We start from the raw sequence: 18,001 nt of genomic DNA, 5'->3' as shown, positions 1-18,001 counted from the left end.
AAAATTAAAAATATTATATCTCATAGCATATGGTGATAATCGTCCTGTTGGTGACCGGATGGAATATAGTAGTAGGCGGGGCACACGTTTACCCCTCCTCCCATTCCAAAATATCAAGTAGCGAAAAACGTCGATTACTACCCATCCTTGACCCACAACAAGCAATAGCGCAACTCCACCACCCTTAGCAAATCCACCTCACCCGCAAGGCCTCCCGCTTACCTGCATATCCAACCCTCGCTCTCTCTAAACCTCCACCCATGTCCCTCTCCCACTCTGCCAATTCTCCTCCAACCCGCTAATCCAACTCCCTTCTATACAACCATGTCGACACTAAACTCGCACCTCCCATGGACCACGTCCCCCCTCCTCATCAACGCCCCCATGTCCGGTTTCGCGGGCGGCCACCTTGCAGCCGCCGTTTCGCTCGCCGGCGGCCTGGGTTTAATCGGCGGAGTAAGAGATATGGGCGAGGTACGCCGGGAACTCGATATCGCTGCCGAATTACTGGGCCAGATACGCGGAGTGGGGACGATGAAGGTGGGCGTGGGGTTCCTGCCGTTTGCGATGGAGTTGGCCGAGGTGCTGGATGTGGTTAAAGAGTATAAGCCAGCGGTTGTGTGGCTTTTTGCGTCGAAGACGCTGGGGGGGTATAAGGAGTGGGTTGATGGTGTACGCAGGGTTTCGCCGGAGAGTAGGGTGTGGGTGCAGCTAGGGAGTGTAGCGGCGGCGTTGGAGGTTGCGAGGGGGGCGAGGCCCGATGTTCTTTGTTTGCAAGGTGCGGATGCGGGGGGCCATGGGTTTGAGAAGGGTGCTTCAATTGTTTCGCTGGTACCTGAGACGGCGGATGCGTTGGCTGCGGCGGGGTTTGCGGATATTGCGCTGGTCGCGTCGGGGGGGATTGTGGATGGAAGGGGGGTTGCGGCTGCGCTTGCGTTGGGGGCGCAGGGTGTAGTGATGGGTACGAGGTTTTTGGCGTCAAAAGAGGTCAAGGTGCATCCAAAGTATCAAGCTGCGATTTTGGAGGCGCAGGATGGTGGGCAAGTGACTACGCGGTCGAAGTTGTTTGATCAGCTGCGTGGTCCGAATATTTGGCCTGAGCTGTATGATGGACGGGGCTTAGTTGCGCAGAGTCATAGGGATTTTGCGAGTGGGATGAGTCTGGAGGAGATTCAGAGATTGCACAATCAAGAGGCTGCAGGTGAAGACAAAGGATATGATACAGGACTGCAAGGCCGTGCGGCGATATGGGCCGGCACAGGCGTGGGGTTAGTAAATCAAATCCAGAGCGCGAGAGATATCGTGGAAAAGATACGGGAAGAGACAAAAGATGTCTTACTTCGAGTAGCAAACGTGTAAAACGAGAAGAATTGGGGAGAAACAAGCCTTTGATGAGATTGAGCCTCTAGTAGTCAGTAAGAATAGTGTCGTGTATTCGCAACCTTAATTGTTTGACTTATTGACATCCAACTATACAAGAGTGATGGTACGTTTTTCCATCACTTCCATGATCTGCATGAAGTAGTCGTATCTTTCTGCTCTTGCTACGGCATGCACTACCTTTTCATCCTCTGAGAGTTCCACATCCCAATCAGGCCAAGAAGTCACCCCACAGAGATCGTTGCCGACCCCAATTGAAGCTACCCCTAACCTTTTGTACTTGCCAATTTCACTGGTTTCCACAATCAATAGTGCGTTCTTCCAGCCACCCATGTCTCGCCGATATACGTCTCTTTTCAGTAATAGGAAAGGTATAGCAAGTGCTTTTGTATCCTGTTTCTCGTAGATATCAGTACTTGAAGGTGTGTCCCAATTAGGATGACACCACGCAAGGCGATGATGCTGGTTTCCTGGTATGTAACCCGGATATGTAGCAAACTCTATGTCACAAAGCCTGAAAACAGGAGCTTGGATGACGATGGCCGCTTCTGTGGCATCTCCAAGGATGGGTGGTCCTCGTGTATTGTACATAATCTTTTCTATCTTCGTATAGGGGATTTTCTGGCAAAGATCAGTGCAGTTCGAATTTTCCCACAGAATAGGGCTCTGACTTGACGTCCATGACCAGGTTGGTGAGCTGTTCGGTCCACGTCTATGACCATAGTTCCCAGCAATATATCTATGCACAGACCATAGAAGATCATAGTGTAAGGTATCCTCCCAAATTCCGTGGATATATCTCTTTTTACAGTCTTGTGCTTGTATTCGACTTGCAAAAGCTGCAATGGCAGGAAGCCTATCCTTCTCAAACGTAATGTTTCGCCACGAAAAGGATCTCACAATTCTGCACCACGCATCTTGTATTGGAAGTTCCATGTTACTTGTCAAGTCTTCTCTCACAAGACTTGGCAAGAGAAAGCGACCATCTGGATCACCCTCGTGTCTTGAACTCGTTCGACAGTACCAAATCAATTCCTCGCGGCCATAATGTATGACACGTGGAGATAAGGTCAGTTCCTGGAACACCCAACCTCGCTTGTACAATGGGAATCCATCATCTGATCGCATATCCATAAATTCCTCCGTTGGATCAGGGCGACGAACATTTCTTCGGACATGGACCCAGGGGTACTCGGGTAGAGGATAGCCAATTCGCCGATTAGAGATGTCATTGAACAGCCCTTCTTCCGAGTTTCGGGCGGCGGCGGCTGCAATGGTCACGTAGCCATTCTGATATACATCTGCCATACGCGAAGCTTGTTGTTTCCAATCCTGTTCGCTATCCTGGATGATGCATAGACTGTCGATCCACAAATAATGAATTCCAAGCTCTTTACAGACAGTCACAGCATCCTGGTACGTCTTTGGGAGATTCTCGATTAGGATTCCGAGGTCCATATGTATGCGCCTATTTTCTTGTATTGTTTTGAGGAGATTCTCTCCACTGCCCCAGCAGTGGCTCAAGCATGCATATCGAGCTGGTTTCGACGACTCCTCTAATGTGATCATATTATTGCAAATGTGAAGAAATCGGATTCCCTCGAGTGATTCCACCTTCTGATCTCGAGTGTTACAAGGTTCGTGTTTTGACTCACATTCACTTATCCACTTCCTTACGGTGTTGAAGCTATCTTTTGACGATGTACCTTTGAAAAACAACTGCATCTGACGTTTCTTGTCCAGCGAGTAGGCAGTATTGGAGTCGTCTAGTCATTAGTGAGTCTTGCATCTCGAATATATCTTTTGAGTGCATACCAAGACTGGGAATTACCAGTTCAAACGGTTCAGAGAAACTGGACTCAACAGTACCATCTTTTCCTAGCCATATACTAATATCGCGGCCACGGAGCCACCTGAGCCCTAGTATTTCCATGAATAAATTCTTTGGAAAAGCAGATAGAAGCCTTTCCTATAGGCAGTCCTTCCACAAAGATTGAGAGAGACCGTCTCCAGGGTCCAAAGTAGCCATGAACCAGTGATTCGTAGCACAATTAACGCAACTATGGGAGAGCAATTCCTCATGCGAAAACATCTTCGGTATTTGGGCAACTCACTTTAAGTTCCGAAGAGAGTGTAGGAGTGAGTAGGCTGTCAGGCAGAAGCATTTGGGAAGGCATAGCCTACAGGTTCCGCCGCTAGACTTACAAAGGGGCTAGCGCGGGGCTGATACTTTATGGCTGAAGATATTCAAGAAAGCTGAACATCATGGTGCTTGTTAAGAGAACAAAAGTCATTGCTAAAAAGTAGTGAGAGATATTAGCTGCGGAAAAAAACAATATAATATTGCTAAAACATCATCTCCACGCACCATGTTTCCATATTGAAAATACAGAAGACAACCGTATTTTTCATTGTCACTATTATTATACGTACAACCCGTGCTCACACTCACAAACCCCTCACCATGCTCCTTAGAGCCAAAGTAACCCCTCATAAAACATTGCTCACTAAAATAAAAAAACAAAAAATGCCCCAATCATCAATAGCCGTAGAAAAAAGAGGGGGGTATCCCAAATCGAAATGAACAAATGCAAAAAAAAATCGCGAGTGACAATTATTAAGTTCTTGACTACCAAACCCACTCCTAGACAACCCACACACCAACGACTCCAACTAGCACACTCAGGATACTCGCCAGATGTGGTATCTGTACACCCCGCGACGCGGCGCCGGTAAATGGTACTACGCTTGTCTGCACGACAGGCAGGGCACTTGCATTGGTCGGGACCAAAAACCCAGGAGCTTCACTGAGCGTGGCTGCTAGCGATGGGAGCGGGCCGCTCATGAAAGGTGGTGGTGGTGGCGCTAGGGAGGTTGGCGATGGTGTTTGGGATGCAGATGGTTGGCTTGAGGTGATTGGGGTTGATGTTGTGATGGGTGAGGATGCTGAGGATGCTGAGGAAGCAGCGGGAGTAGATTCCGAGGGAGCAGTAGACGACGGAGAAGCAGTGGAGGAGTCGGCGGGAGTCGATTCCGAGGGAGAAACAGTAGAAGACTCGGTAAGAGTAGAAGACGACGGAGAGACAGCGGAGGAGATAGCGGAAGAAACAGTGGGAATGGAAGAAGGCAAAGGTACTGCGGACTCTTGGGGCGATGAAGTCATGGCGGGAGCAGACGAGGAAGTCGAAGGTGCAGACTCCTCAGATGAAGTGGTAGCAGGAGCAGGCGAAGAAGAGGCGGGCATGGACTCTGGAGTGGATGTAGACCCTGGTGCAGACGGAGTCTCAAGAGGAGGTTCAGCTTTCATAGTTGAAGTCTCCACCATACTAGTCGGAGCAACCGCCTCTGGAGTGACTGTTGAAAAGAGAGTGAAAGAGAATCCAGCATCTAGTGTCGGCGCCTCAGCAGCTGACGTCGTGCTTGTCCTTGAGATCTTGGAAGTAATGTAGGACGTGGTGGTGATTACGCTAGTCGAACTGCTTTCGCGCGACGTCGACATGACGGGAACGGGATAGTTGATCATCGCCGTTGAGTTGGAATCGACGTAAGAGCTTGCGGGTGCGGTGCTGCTGGTGGCCATTATTATGGTAGTCGAAGCCGGTTCCGAGGGCACTGGGTAACTGGCGCTAGTGTAACTAGCGGAAATGTTTAGATACGGGGCTGTGGATATACTCGCATTAGTCATGCTGGTCGTCGCACTCACGTCTGGGGTAGCTGTGTAGCTTGGGATAGTTGAACAGCTTGTACTGGCTGAACCATCAGGAGAAGCTGTATACGCAGGAGCTGCGTAGACTACACTGCTTAGAGTGGTAGCAGCAGGCATGGCTACTGTGGAAGAGATCGTGTAATTCGCCACTGGGACTGTGTAGACTGGCGCATGAGTAGCATTAACCTGAGGCTCCGGAGCGACAGATTCGCTCACAACGGGGGGCGCAACAACTGGGGGCGCAGGAACGACAATACCCGATGCACCATCGAAAGCAGTCTCTGGCGACTTGCATTCCGAGACGAGAGGGAATTCTGCCTTGAAAATGTTTTGTGCGACGCCGACCTGGTTGAACGGTGGTGGCAGGATCGGAATGGAGACGTCAAAGCTGAGATCGCAAGAAATGGAAACATTGGCTTCAACCAAGGCGATGGGACCCAGCTGGATAAGATCAGGAGACAACTGCGTCGTGCTGTTTGCACCTGGTGCAGACGGACCAGTGGAGCTATTGCCGCTAGCACAGTTCTCGGCAATGTTGGTCGAGAGCTTTGCATCCAGGCGAGGTAGGTCCAAAACAGTAGTGACCTCCGCTGACAACTGGCCGAGGAAATCGAAACCAACTGGGATGGCGGGCTTGAAGGCAAGACCAAGGGTAACATCAACATCTGTAATGTTGACAGTGACAGGCAGGGGAGTAAGAGTGGTGTCCTGAAAACCAACAAGACTGCTAGCACCGAGGTTGGTGAGCTCTACTCGAAGCCTGGAGTTGTCAGGCACATTGAGTTCGAGTCCATAGTTAACCTCAAGCCCACCGCTGACTTCGAATTCAAATGCGATTCTGGGTTCGAAGACAGCGCCTGCATTTCCAATTCCGGGAATAACGAATCCAGCGATGGGGAGTTGAATTAGAGCAATTTCGAACTCGCCGTTGGCAGATGGTCGCGCAAACAGATCCAATCGCGCACCTACGCCAGTAGCTACCAACTCCACAAATCCGCCCGAGATAACGCTCGAAATCTCTTTTCCGTCGTCGCCGCCCTGGAAGATGTCGGGGATCAGGTCGATTTGGGATAGGTCAATGTTGAAAGCACCCTGGTTGAGTGCCAACTGTCCAGTGGTAGCACATCGCTTGCAGCCGATTTCAATAGGGACGGCGACGGGCAATTCAGGAAGGGGAACTACAGCCCCGAGGATCTCAAGGAAATCTTTAGAGGCAAAGGTCTTGTCGACTATCTCAGAACTCAAGTCGAAGAGAGCAGTGTTGACGTCTTCGGATACGTTCTGGGGAATGGCAACCCTGTTCTGGCGCTTGCCCCGAATCATGGCAAAGTCGGCATGGCGGCGAACGATGTGATCATCAGTGGTGTGACCGAATGTCACGTTCATACGGTCAAAGGCCTGTCGCCATGTTGTCTTCTTGACGGACAGGTCGAGTGCTTCTCCATCCTCGGAAAAGGATACATCGGTGACACTAAGGTTGTCAGAGTACGATATCTTGGGAAGAGATGCAACTTACCGGTAAACTTCGCGCTCACCCTCGTCGTTGCAGCTCTTGTGTGAAGTGATGATCAAGCCACCGTCCTCACCATAGGCGGCTCGGGCATCTCGGGCAGACGAGGCATCAACGAAATGCAACTTCATAGCATCGTTGCCACACTCGACAGCTTTCAAGTGATGCTCATGCTCTTCGAGGGTGAACACTGGCTTCTGCGAGCTGACCTTGACCTGGGAAGCAAAAGTCGATGCATCGCTCCAGGCATTTTCACCTAATCAATCGTCAGCCCGGGTATGCATAAACCTGAGTAAGCAACCTACTCTCTACATAAGCCATCTCCGTCTCAAACCTTTTGGTAATGCGAACGCTTCTTCGATACAGGTCGGACCGTTTTGTGGCAGCCCTCAAGATGCGTTGCGGTTTGGCTTCCAAGCCACGCTCTGCAATCGCATCGACATTGTTTCCCAACGTCGCAACAACGACGACAAGCGCGTGTAGAAAATGCATATTGGCGCGCGCAATAAACACTCAAAAAATCCAAAGGAGAGTTAGAAGGATTCCCTGAAGCGAAGACTCTTGCACAAACCTCGACCTCGACGTAACTGAAAAGAGAGACAGTGGTGGTGTAACAAACAAACAAAAACAAAAGGCGCAACAAGGCCGATACACGAAGATAGAAAAAAAGGAGTGACTGAGACCAACACAAAAGCTATTGTGCAAAAGAGCGTCTGAGAAATCTTACAACAAAAAAACACAATATCAAACCGACTTTTTGCTCGCCAGCGAGAGACCACGATAATAAATGCAACGAACGAACGAACGACTGAACGAAAGAAGAGACTCAATGTGCAACCCACGACTCGAAAGAAAGTGAAAGTAAACCAGCTAGTCAGGAAACTGCACCAGGGTCAGGGCATCAAGTTCATAACTATAGGATTCCCATAATATCACATCACCCAGCCTAGGCCCCCTCCCCCCAATTCCTCCATTGGGACAGGGTCCCCGCAGGAGTCTGCAATAGCCAAGGCGTTTCTTACTAGCCAGGAACAACGGCTGCACAACCCCTACCAAGAACCGTGGAGTGGGATCTAGGCAATACATTGTCGCAAAGGACTCCTTGCAGCCTAGTTTTCCCTTAAAAGGACGTATCAAGTATCGTTTGCCTATCCGATTTTTCCGTCGTCACGAGCTGTTTGTGCAATGCACACACACAGATGCAACACTCCACATGCTCTTTCTTACTCTTGTGCGTTAGCAACGACAACAGGGTGCGCAAGGCCGGTTCTCAAATTCCCCTTCAATGCGAACAGCGCGTAGCCCGCGAACGTGCGAGGTGCGAGATAGATTACCCCAACTGCATCGTGCGTCGCAAAACGGTCCTCTTAAGGTTCTCGGCTCCTTGCAGCGCAGCAGCGCTACACCTGTCAATTGCGCCTATCGTCCCGCTGCCACTTGCGCGCGGGAAAAGGGAAAACCTTAAAAACGAGCGCGTGTGTGTGTAGTACAAAAGATGCAGGTTCGGCGCAACGGCAAAGGGGGTGGGGGAAACAGGATGAGACACGACAAGTGTTTGAGGCACCAAAAGCGTCTGTGGTTCTTGTGCCTCAGGTTCACGCGCTAAACCGAGTTTAGCAACGGGGCTGAGACGGTTTGAGTAAACCCCCCCTACCCGTCCCCTTCTTCTTGGCTTTTGAACTATCAAGTATGGGAGATGGTGATCCTTGCCTGCAACGGTATCAACAGTGCTGTCCCCCCCACTTCTGATCATGTGTGTAGAGTGAGTCGTGAGGCGCGAGGCTGAATATCGATGGTACCCCTGCGATACCACCTTGTGGCTATACGGGTTTGTGTAGAATTTCACTACTCGCGCAGTCTTGGGATCAGGCCTTCTTTGCAAGGCAACCAAATGCATGAAGGGGAGGGGAGAGTGAGAGATGGGGGGGTTGCGAAACGAGCCTAGAATAGCTGTGTAGTAGTGTGTAGTTGGACCAGACGTCCAAGCGTGAACAGGCGATGAAGACGCGATATCACATGATTGACGTGCAACCCAAAATAAACAAAGAGAACACATCGTGGCTATGGTATCTACACAAATGTCGATCTTACCACATCCCTATATCAGCCCAAAGAAGTCTTGAATAGAACGTGACGTCCAACAACACTACTACTCCCACTACAACCACCAAGACAAACAATACCACCTCGCAATCTCCCCCTTCCCACCCCGCCAAGCCCCCACCAACCCAGGCAAAACCTCGGAACCCCCAACCTGTCACTCCCTCAGTTCCCAGTGCCAATAGCCACCCCCCCTCTTTCTCCACCGACTCTCTCACCACCAACCAAACTAACCCACCCCCTCGCAACCATCAAACCTCAGTGCAAACCATGCCAGCAAGAGCAAGTGAAAAAGAAGAAAAAAAAAGAAGTTGCATCCTACCGGCCTTACCCAAGTATCGAAATAGGATGCGAATTACGCCGAAGCAAAGACTATCGAACTAGTCAGGCACGTTGTTGAAAGCTAGTCAGGTAAATTGTATTCGAAAGACGCGGGAGTGTGTACTTCCAGGTTTGACCAAAAAAAAGGGATCGGACTCGAGTCGTTATCAGCACATTCATATCACAATCACCCGGCTAATGCACAATCCGAAGATATAACGACTGGGATGTTGTATACCCGACTACAACGACGCTAACGAACAGGAAGTAGTTCAGCAGTCTAGCCCGGATTCAACGTTCGCATGTAACAATCTGAGCGTAGTCATAGAGATGCAAACGAAGACGAAGCTATAGCAGGCAATATTGGCAAATGATAAAGATTTTCTTCTTCCTGACTCATCAAAAAAGAGAGACATGTAAATATATAAAAAAAACGCTGGGAGGTTGTGGGGGCAAAAAAAAACATCCCCTTTCAGTCTATAATAAAGAAAAAAGTGTGAGTGAAAACCGTAAAATATCCAAAAGAAAGGAAGAAGGGGAGGAAACGAGAGAGAACCAAAAAAAAAGATAAAAATGCGGTTATGTGGTTTGTTCCCTCAATCGTTTCCCCCTCCTCCCTCCCCTCTCTCAACTCTTTACTTCATGCGACATTTCCGTATCAATTTTTTCAAAAACAGCCTTCTCTTTTGAGCAGGCCGTTTCCGCGAACGTCAGCTAGAAGGCTGAGAGGGGGGTGGTTGTTTCTTCTTGAGTGTGTTGCGTCGCTGCTTCTTGTTGTTGTCGGTGGTGGTGGCGGCGGCAGCGTTGTGACCCTCGCCGATACCCTCACCCGGTGATACAGCGCTGACGGCCTTGCTGGCACCAACAGTGATGCCTTTGGCGCCGAACTTGCCCGCCATGCTTTTCGTGCTTTGCTGGCTGCCGATGCTGAGTCGCCTGGCCGGAGTGGGACTTGCAGGGGTGGTAGATTGAGAGGGGTCGGTGCCGGCGACTTCGTCGGAGGACCACCAGCCTTCGGGTCGGGATGTTGAGGTTTGGGCGGTAGTCTGCGAATTTTCGGGGGAATCAAAAGTGAGTGAGACTCGGTTTGTCGGAGGTGGCGACATGATTCTGCTGCGGATTGACGGGAAGAGTTCCTCCGTGTTCAGCTTGTAGGCAGCTGGATAGGACATTCTCGACGCTATAACGGGGCTGGTAATCACCGAGGGACTGTCAGCTGAGGATGGGCCATGGTAGGAGATTGCTCGTCGGGTTGGGGGAGAGCCTCGCCTGGGTCGGAGGGTGGGTGAAGCTACCTTCCTTTCGTCTCCTACATCGTCGTATCCTTCTTGCTCGGGCAGAGTATCGATTCCTGGTAGGAGACTTCTGTATGTGACTGGTGACCGCCTCTTCTCTTTAATGCCATTGGGAGTCTCGCTTTCCGTGACTGCGAATTTTTCCAGGTACTCAAAAACATGTGGGAAGACCAGAGTGTTGACAGATTCTGCCCACAAAAAGTCCAGATGCTCGTAGTGGGGGATCTCCTTGGCGATTGTGTGAGAAGGGAGCTCCTTCAACATGATGTTGATATCAACTAGACTATCCGACCCACCGTAGACCAGCACAATGGGCGTTTTGATATTCTTAGTGGGAAACTTGGCAACCTTGTAGTACTTGGACCGGTTAGAGATGATTGGGTTCGAATCATCATCGTCGTACATCTGGAACGTGCCATTGCGGATGATTTGGAACCAGTGGACAACACTCTTGGTAGAACTGTAGGAGTAGAGATGAGGATACGCTGCGAGCTTTTGCTCAGGCAAAATGTTATTAGCGGTCCATCCGAAGAGAAACCTCAGGGACTTGTCAATCACACGGACAAAGATGGGCGGATATAGAATAGACTGCCACATGGTGGTCGAGGGAAGAATGGATTTGCGGCCAAACGCAAGGTAGAGAATGTTCGGGGAGGCTTTTACAAAGGCGTCGACGATTCCAGATGCAACGCCCTTGGGCGACATGGCTGGCGCCAGCGCAATGAAGACATCGACCTTTTCGTTGAGCGTCGGGTGTATGGATAGCGTCGCAAAAGCCTGAGCGGTTCCCTGGGAGAAGCCAATGTACGACAAAGACGGCTGGTGGGTCGTCTCGAGAATGTATGAAATCGAGTCGGGAATATCGTGAAAGGCGAATTGGTCCATGCTGAAATTCCAGAAGCTGCTCGATGTCGGGGGCGTATGCACACTCTTCTTGGAGTACTTGTTGCCGCGATTGTTGCCGAGCCAGACGTCGTAACCACGCTCTACCAGCTCAAAGGGCAGGCATCGTTCCTTGGCCGTTAGGCACACCCACACCTCGCTATTCATCATGAGGCCATGGTGCAGGTAGACAACCTTCTTCTTCTGGCCCTTTGCGCGGTCGCGGGGGTTGACTCGCACATTTTCCTCGCCCCTTTTCCAACCCAGGCGGTGCAGGCCTAGCAGATAGCCGTCGCCCGTCTGGACAATGTGCTCTTCGCATTCGTATCCGTAGAGCTGGCAAAGCTCGGAAAAGTCGGAGGCATTGGCAATGGAGCTCCAGACGGCTTTTTTCTTGTCACGCGAGCGCTTGGACGAGGGCGAGGAGCAGTAGTTGAAGAGGCGGCGAGTAAGGCGGTAGCAAAAGTTGATAATGGGCGTCGGCAGGGCGAGGGTGATGACGGCAATGAAGGACTCGAGGATGATGAGGGAGATGGACAGGAGCAAGGCAATGTACTCGCGGATGTGCAGGCGCGAGAGAAAGGGAATATGCAGCGCCATGGCGATGGCGGTGGCAGCGAGATGCTTGGGGGGCGGGCGGGACGCGAAAGATGAGACTGTTATGGCAACGGGCAAATGCTCAGTCGACTGCAACGCCAACGCATAGCCCCTCTCTGCGCGCGCCGGGGCCTGAGAAACGTCGAAGCTTGAGCCTGTCTGGGAAAGACGGTGGCCCAGCCATGGGAGTCCAGCCGTGTGCGATGGGGAAAAAAATGACGTTGACCGACACTACTGCACCGCCATGGTATTGCTCTGCGGCCATGTTTGGCATGTGACAGCCCATCTTGCCCAAGCCTGGCTAACGGCCGTCGGTACCGGGCCCGGCTGCCTCGCGCCGCGTCGAACACACATGGCCTGGATGCCACCGCTGCCGTGTGCTCCACTGCCATCACTCCACGTCGTTCGCTGTCGCCGCCGCATCTGCTGATAACCACGATGCCGCAGTCATGTAAAGACATCCGTATGGCCTCCTTCTCCTCGCCATGGTGAAACTTCGGGCGGCTAACGTATCCAATCGCAGGCGCCGCCCTGGCTTTTTGCCTCCAGAACAGCGACTGCATAATGGTTGAGCGGCACTCGCCCGGCGACTGTCTGCGCCCGCCCCTCAAATACACCCTCCCCACCCAGTGCCAGCAGCTCCAAAAGGGCTATGCAGAGTGCAAAAAGGGCATGATCGATATGCGCAAGCGGTTTCGCGGCAACAGGCCTATCGCTGTCCAAGGCCAATTGGAGACGGGCGCCTTTGGCCAGGGCCGTGCCGAGGCCGACGAGAAGGCGGGCACCATCGAAGAGAAGGGATACATGCTCTATGCCGGGCGGCCCTACAAGGACGTCAAGGAGACAAAGGGCGATGAGGATCCAGATAACAAAGGGCTGGAGCGGTAGTTGGGACTTGTGCAAGGTGGTACACTCGGATGAAAAAAAAAACTGATCGCATGCCTCGGTCGACGCTCGACACCACTCACGAAGGAACGAGAGCAAAACAGCATGGTTCGGCGTTATGAAGAGAGTTTGCCATTGCAGCTCCTCTTTGTATAGTAATTCTTTACATTGCGGCCAATACACCCCTCCACATACATATACACACAAATTTCGTGGAACATGGACGTGACGGTTGGGCCTCTAGATGATAAATGCGTATGCCCGGTCGAAGCAGCTATCCCATCCCGCTACCCCGCTCTTCCAGTACCTCTTCAACACTGCGGACGCCTTTAACGGACAGCTCGTCCCTAGCAGCCTGCTAAGATCTCCCAGACTCGCCTCAATCCAGTCTTTTGTCGCCTGGCTGCGATGGATGCCCTCGACCCCTGCCACCGCCAAAGGCCAAACCATGTGTCTGGCCATCCTGGGATCCTGGAGCGCAATGCGAACACTGCTCAGAAGCACATTTCCCTTCTCTTCTTGCGCTTTCTGCAGCGACACGCTCGGCGGCAGCACAGTTAGCGATTGCAGAGACATGCTGCAGTAGAGTGATACAGCAGCTTGGTAAATCTGTCCCATCAGCAGCCATTCCGAGTAGAGGGGTCCGGCTTGCGCCCAGTCCTCGGGAGAGAATGCATCAATACGAGCAATCAGGTCGTGCGCCTCCAGAGAATGCGCTGGATCAGCATCGTATAACAACATGGCCGCAGATGCCTTGCTACGCAACTGGCCAATCTGGAGTATCTCTATGTAGAGCTCCCGGGGACATAGTGTATATGGGAAGATGAGATCGTAGACGCTACTCAAGTCCTCGATGATCGTCCCGTTTGCGCCTGTAATGTCGACTTGGTCCCACGATGGGCTGCATGTGTTGGCGAGCGAAATGATGCTAGACGCTTGCGTTAGCCAGTAGAGCTTGTGCACGGAGCCAAAGGTACCTACAGTAGGTATATCACTAGTGATGGCACTAGATGAGGGGCATCTTTCATGAGCTGCTTAGGTCCGCCCCGCAGGTCAATCAGCCGCTTCATGCCGTTGACATGTGAACGCCAGTCCGTGAAGCTAGGGTTTTGGAGCTATATCCAAGCGTTAGCCCATGTCCCCCACCATTTACGCAAACCATGTTAACCAACATACCTCCAGACACATGAACATCAGGATGCTGGTGATGGTCAGGTCCGAACACCTAGTCTTGTCCTGTGCAATGTACTCGCTCAGTGATCGCAAGGCAGCGCCTCGGTGATGATATATCTTTGATCGGTTCATGCTTGTGATTGCGCGATCGGCGCCAGATGGCTGCGTATGGACAAAGTGATTGAGGGATATGCATACTAGCGTGTGATGAATCGCTGGCGTGAGGAGATGCAGCACCTGAGGGGGGAAGACAACGATGGCGGGATTTGGTACCAGCTCCCCGTAGGCCTTGTACTGCGCTCGAATTCTGGCATTGTCTGGAGGTGTGAGCCGTGTACAATGGCAATTGGCTTTTGGATATACGCTTACAATACTGAACAGCCTGAATAACATCCGACGTCTCGTTGGTCAGATATGCGTAGTTTGGCACCTCGTACTTATGCAGAACGACCACTAAGCGTTTCAAGCGTCGAAGAGGGTCTCGCTTCGATCGTAGTATCTTTGCGGCTTCGTCATGCAATCCCTTTTCGACCACATCTTCAATCTTGGCCCTTCCCCAAGTCTTGAATATCCGAGCAGCCTCATTAGCGCAAGCCGTCATTTTGATTGCGGAAACGTGCAGTTCCGGCGCGCTAACTTTGGGTACACCCTCCTGCTTCTCATAGAACGAAGCCAAAGCGTCCTCGTAATCAACCGGCTCACAAATGTAGTCGTTCTCGTACATGCGTCCGTAGAACTCGTGCTCAAATATTCCACCATCCTGACACGAGATCTGCCGGTCCTGGCTCGACGTTGGAGTCGCAACGTATACTTTTGGCGGGCTGTTATCTTTCTTCTTTCTCCGTCTTGAAGTCACCATGCCCGTCTGGACCCATTGGAGTGGTTTTGTATCGTCGTAGCCAGAGCATTGCCGTCCGGCTTTTTGGCACTTTCTACAGTGGGGTAGTGTGCAGTCACATACAAGGCGGCGTTTCGAGCATTCCCAGCATTGTCGGGTTGCTTTCGGTTCTCCCTTTTCGGGCAAGGCCATATCGACTCGAAGAAGTGTTTTGTTTGCTACTGATGCAGGCGGAACCCTGGTGTCTCCAAGTACGTGTCCGGCTTAGTCTGGACCTCGAGGTACCCGCATGTGCAGTTGCGGCCGTTGTGACAGGGTTAAACTACACGCAGCAGCGAGCATGTTTGCTCTCTTATTACCACAGAGAGTTGGATCTCGTTGTTGTGGCTGAGAGATGCAATGCCCCGCCGAGGATGAGCCCTGATAACTGGCCCCCAATACTTGGCCATCGTTACTGCCGTATTGGGACTAGCCGCAATCTGCCTGCTTACGTGACAAGGGGCCTTCAGCTTTGCTTCCATCGGTAATGCCGGTGGGGGCGGCTCTACTCACTCGCTGTGAGGCTATTGGAACCCTAAACACTTGCTGCTTGCGTTCTACAACGGAAATCATAGGTAAGAGGCTGTGAATCTGTGGATCGCCAAGTCCATGGTGCAGTTGCTGATGTCTATGTAGCCACTCAACGCTCGTGTCTCTTGTCAATCTCCATCAATAGGAACAAATGTGGAGTAATCTCAAGCGCCCTCTCTAAGCACTGGCGGGAGACGCCACTACGGACCTCCAAGTCGAGAAATAATAAGCGACTCGCATACAGCTCGCTTCGTAGTCTTTAGTCTACTGAAAGGACGTCATGCCTGGTTACCCGCGATTATAATCATGTCGAAGTTACCACACAGCCACGCATGACCATCCTAGCCTGTTCAAGGAACAACTCTGCAATTACCATAAGGCTGCAAACTGGTTGGTCGGAACTGCCTGAGCGTTGTACACATAGAATACTTAGCACCTTTTCCGTCAATCTTGGCCTGGCAATAAGCCTGTTTGAGAAAATTCATAACAGAAGGATTATCTCATGGCGGCTGTCCACATTTTGAACATGTTACTCAGGACATAAGAGCTATTAGTTTTGCTTAATCGCCAGCCTTTCCCCCCATCAGCATTCGAGTTTTTCATCCATTCTTACAATGAGCAACGGCGAGATAGTCCCGGGTAGCGTTTACCTCTACGATCCAGTGAATTGGGCTCCGCCAATGTTCACAGCATGGTTCGCGGTCGCAACAATCGCGCACATATGTCAATGTATCAAATACAAAGCATGGAAGGTCACAGGCCTTCATCCCGTCTGTGGCCTTCTTTTTACAGCAGGATTCGCCCTTCGATCCTATGGCGCAATTCATTACAAAGACGTCAATGTGTATATTGCGAGCACCATACTCATATACTGCGCTCCGTAAGTGAGAACTGGATATTCAACCTGGATCCTCCAAGACTGACACTGTGAGACAGCCCCATCCTCGAGCTAGCCAACTACCACGTACTTGGTCGCATCCTTTACTACGTCCCTTACTACTCGCCCCTCCATCCAGGCCGCACTCTGACCACCTTTGGCTTCGTGTCGAGCATTGTCGAAGTTCTTAATGCTATCGGTGTTGCCTGGCTTGCCAACCCAAACGTCCCCAGGTCATACATCAAGAGAGGAGATGTGCTTTTGAAAGCATCACTGGTCTTGCAGGTCGGTGTAATCACCGTATTCTGCATCATCGCTGGCATCTTCCATGCACGATGCATAAGAGGAGGAATTACCACCCGCAAGGTACGAGGCCCGCTCGTAACGCTGTACTTAAGCATGATGCTCATCCTCCTTCGCACCGTCTACCGCATAATCGAACATTTTGGAACCACCGCCATTCATGAACATTCATCACCAGACTGGGATCCTCAGACACTCTCTCCCGTCTTGAGGTATGAATGGTTTTTCTGGGTTTTCGAAGCAAGTCCCATGCTGGTAAACTCCATATTATGGAACTACCGGCATCCACGCCACTATCTACCGGAAGACTACCATGTATACGTGGCACAGAATGGTCGGAATGAGCTACAAGGCCCGGGTTGGAAGGATGATATGCCTTGGTGGATGACTTTTATCGACCCTTGCGGGCTGACAGCTTCATTGGCTGGCAGTAAGAGAAAGGAGAAACCATTTTGGGAGAGTAATGGGTATCAGGCTATCGACCTGGAGGAGGGCGGGGGTAACGATGCATCACAAAGCGCAAGCTAATTTGAGAAGGAATGCTTTTGAGAATAGCGCCGTTAGACATGTGAGGTAAGAGACTGAGCAAAGGCGTGTCGAGTAGTATATGCTAGCTGCGTTATAGATACCTTACGTTACCTCGTTGCTCTATGTTTGGTTATTCGTAGCTCATGAAATTGATTATATGTTGATTGTATATGTGCTGGAAGACATGATGTGAATAGAATGAAGTACTTCGATGCGCAGTACATGTCGCGCGATACTATACTATGACATCACGGATACGTATTGACCGCTTTCAGAACGGGCACTCTTTTCGTCCTCGCTCCTGCACGCACCTTCCACTCACCTTTTTTTTAGTCATCCCATTCTTCTTTTGCCACAAGTGGCCATGTGCACCATACCGAATCCCTCCTACCGTTGTTTCAATCGGCTGCAATATTCACTCCACTGGTCCTCTGCAGATTAGGACCACAAAACTTCTTTCAACGCGCTGTTTCGATGGTATATTGAATCCAGCTTTTCATTGTCTTCAGCGGGGCTCAAAGTCCCTGCATATACTGGAGACCCTCGAAATCCATCAGGACTCGATTTCCTTATCTGGAGTCGAAGTTACACAAGCTGTGCTGAGTATTACAGCTCACGGCGCCGTCACATCAAGGTATTGGCCAAGATAGTCAGGGCAGTTGTGCTCCTGAAAATCTATGCAAAATGTCTTTGTAATGCGCGCCTTTGAATTGGCTCATAACCGCAGAGCAAGGGATGTCACCCGATGTGAGCTGACAAATCTTGTGAAAGTGCCTATTGCCCAAGGGCGTGACATTGGCGCTTAATAGCGAAAAGAGTAAGGGATACAAGGGAATGTGAAGAAATATTTCGGATGTCTTATGTCATCATAGTATGCAAAAAGTAAAGTAGAGACCTTTACGGTTTCAACAGAAACGTTGCATTCCGATTGCTGGCTCTGACAATGAACGAAAAGTTTCTACTGACACTAGGATAGTCTGCAGATCATCTTCCAATGCGCAACACGGATCCTTTCAATCTTCCCAGCACTCTTGCT

The 18,001-nt window shown here is 51.0% G+C and overlaps 6 protein-coding genes across 6 annotated transcripts; 3 read left to right on the top strand and 3 right to left on the bottom strand.

Moving 5' to 3' along the window:
- Positions 1–324: 324 nt before the first annotated feature.
- Positions 325–1,359, top strand: COCVIDRAFT_35172 (hypothetical protein; the record flags this gene model as incomplete). Its single annotated transcript, XM_014704166.1, has 1 exon — positions 325–1,359. The coding sequence occupies one exon, from the start codon at positions 325–327 to the stop codon at positions 1,357–1,359; it is 1,035 nt and encodes a 344-aa protein (XP_014559652.1).
- A 111-nt stretch (positions 1,360–1,470) lies between these two features.
- Positions 1,471–7,088, bottom strand: COCVIDRAFT_91212 (hypothetical protein; the record flags this gene model as incomplete). The annotated part of the gene is made up of 5 exons (XM_014704165.1): positions 1,471–2,918; positions 4,042–4,627; positions 4,736–6,557; positions 6,603–6,852; positions 6,902–7,088. 5 exons carry the CDS (start codon positions 7,086–7,088, stop codon positions 1,471–1,473), a joined length of 4,293 nt encoding a protein of 1,430 aa, XP_014559651.1.
- A 2,639-nt stretch (positions 7,089–9,727) lies between these two features.
- COCVIDRAFT_24080 (hypothetical protein) lies at positions 9,728–11,794 on the bottom strand (the record flags this gene model as incomplete). The annotated part of the gene is made up of 1 exon (XM_014704121.1): positions 9,728–11,794. One exon carries the CDS (start codon positions 11,792–11,794, stop codon positions 9,728–9,730), a length of 2,067 nt encoding a protein of 688 aa, XP_014559607.1.
- Positions 11,795–12,229: 435 nt separating this feature from the next.
- COCVIDRAFT_91464 (hypothetical protein) lies at positions 12,230–12,679 on the top strand (the record flags this gene model as incomplete). Its single annotated transcript, XM_014704164.1, has 2 exons — positions 12,230–12,254; positions 12,315–12,679. 2 exons carry the CDS (start codon positions 12,230–12,232, stop codon positions 12,677–12,679), a joined length of 390 nt encoding a protein of 129 aa, XP_014559650.1.
- Positions 12,680–12,916: 237 nt separating this feature from the next.
- On the bottom strand, positions 12,917–14,879 carry COCVIDRAFT_91256 (hypothetical protein; the record flags this gene model as incomplete). The annotated part of the gene is made up of 4 exons (XM_014704163.1): positions 12,917–13,604; positions 13,658–13,791; positions 13,853–14,166; positions 14,219–14,879. The coding sequence occupies 4 exons, from the start codon at positions 14,877–14,879 to the stop codon at positions 12,917–12,919; spliced, it is 1,797 nt and encodes a 598-aa protein (XP_014559649.1).
- A 992-nt stretch (positions 14,880–15,871) lies between these two features.
- COCVIDRAFT_35166 (hypothetical protein) lies at positions 15,872–16,965 on the top strand (the record flags this gene model as incomplete). The annotated part of the gene is made up of 2 exons (XM_014704162.1): positions 15,872–16,137; positions 16,194–16,965. The coding sequence occupies 2 exons, from the start codon at positions 15,872–15,874 to the stop codon at positions 16,963–16,965; spliced, it is 1,038 nt and encodes a 345-aa protein (XP_014559648.1).
- Positions 16,966–18,001: the final 1,036 nt, after the last annotated feature.

The sequence above is a fragment of the Bipolaris victoriae genome, assembly GCF_000527765.1.
Source record: "Bipolaris victoriae FI3 unplaced genomic scaffold scaffold_17, whole genome shotgun sequence".
NCBI classification, from domain to species: Eukaryota; Fungi; Ascomycota; class Dothideomycetes; order Pleosporales; family Pleosporaceae; genus Bipolaris; species Bipolaris victoriae.
The sequence above is the reverse complement of the archived record's forward strand: the minus strand, read 5'-3'. Positions and strand labels throughout refer to the sequence as shown.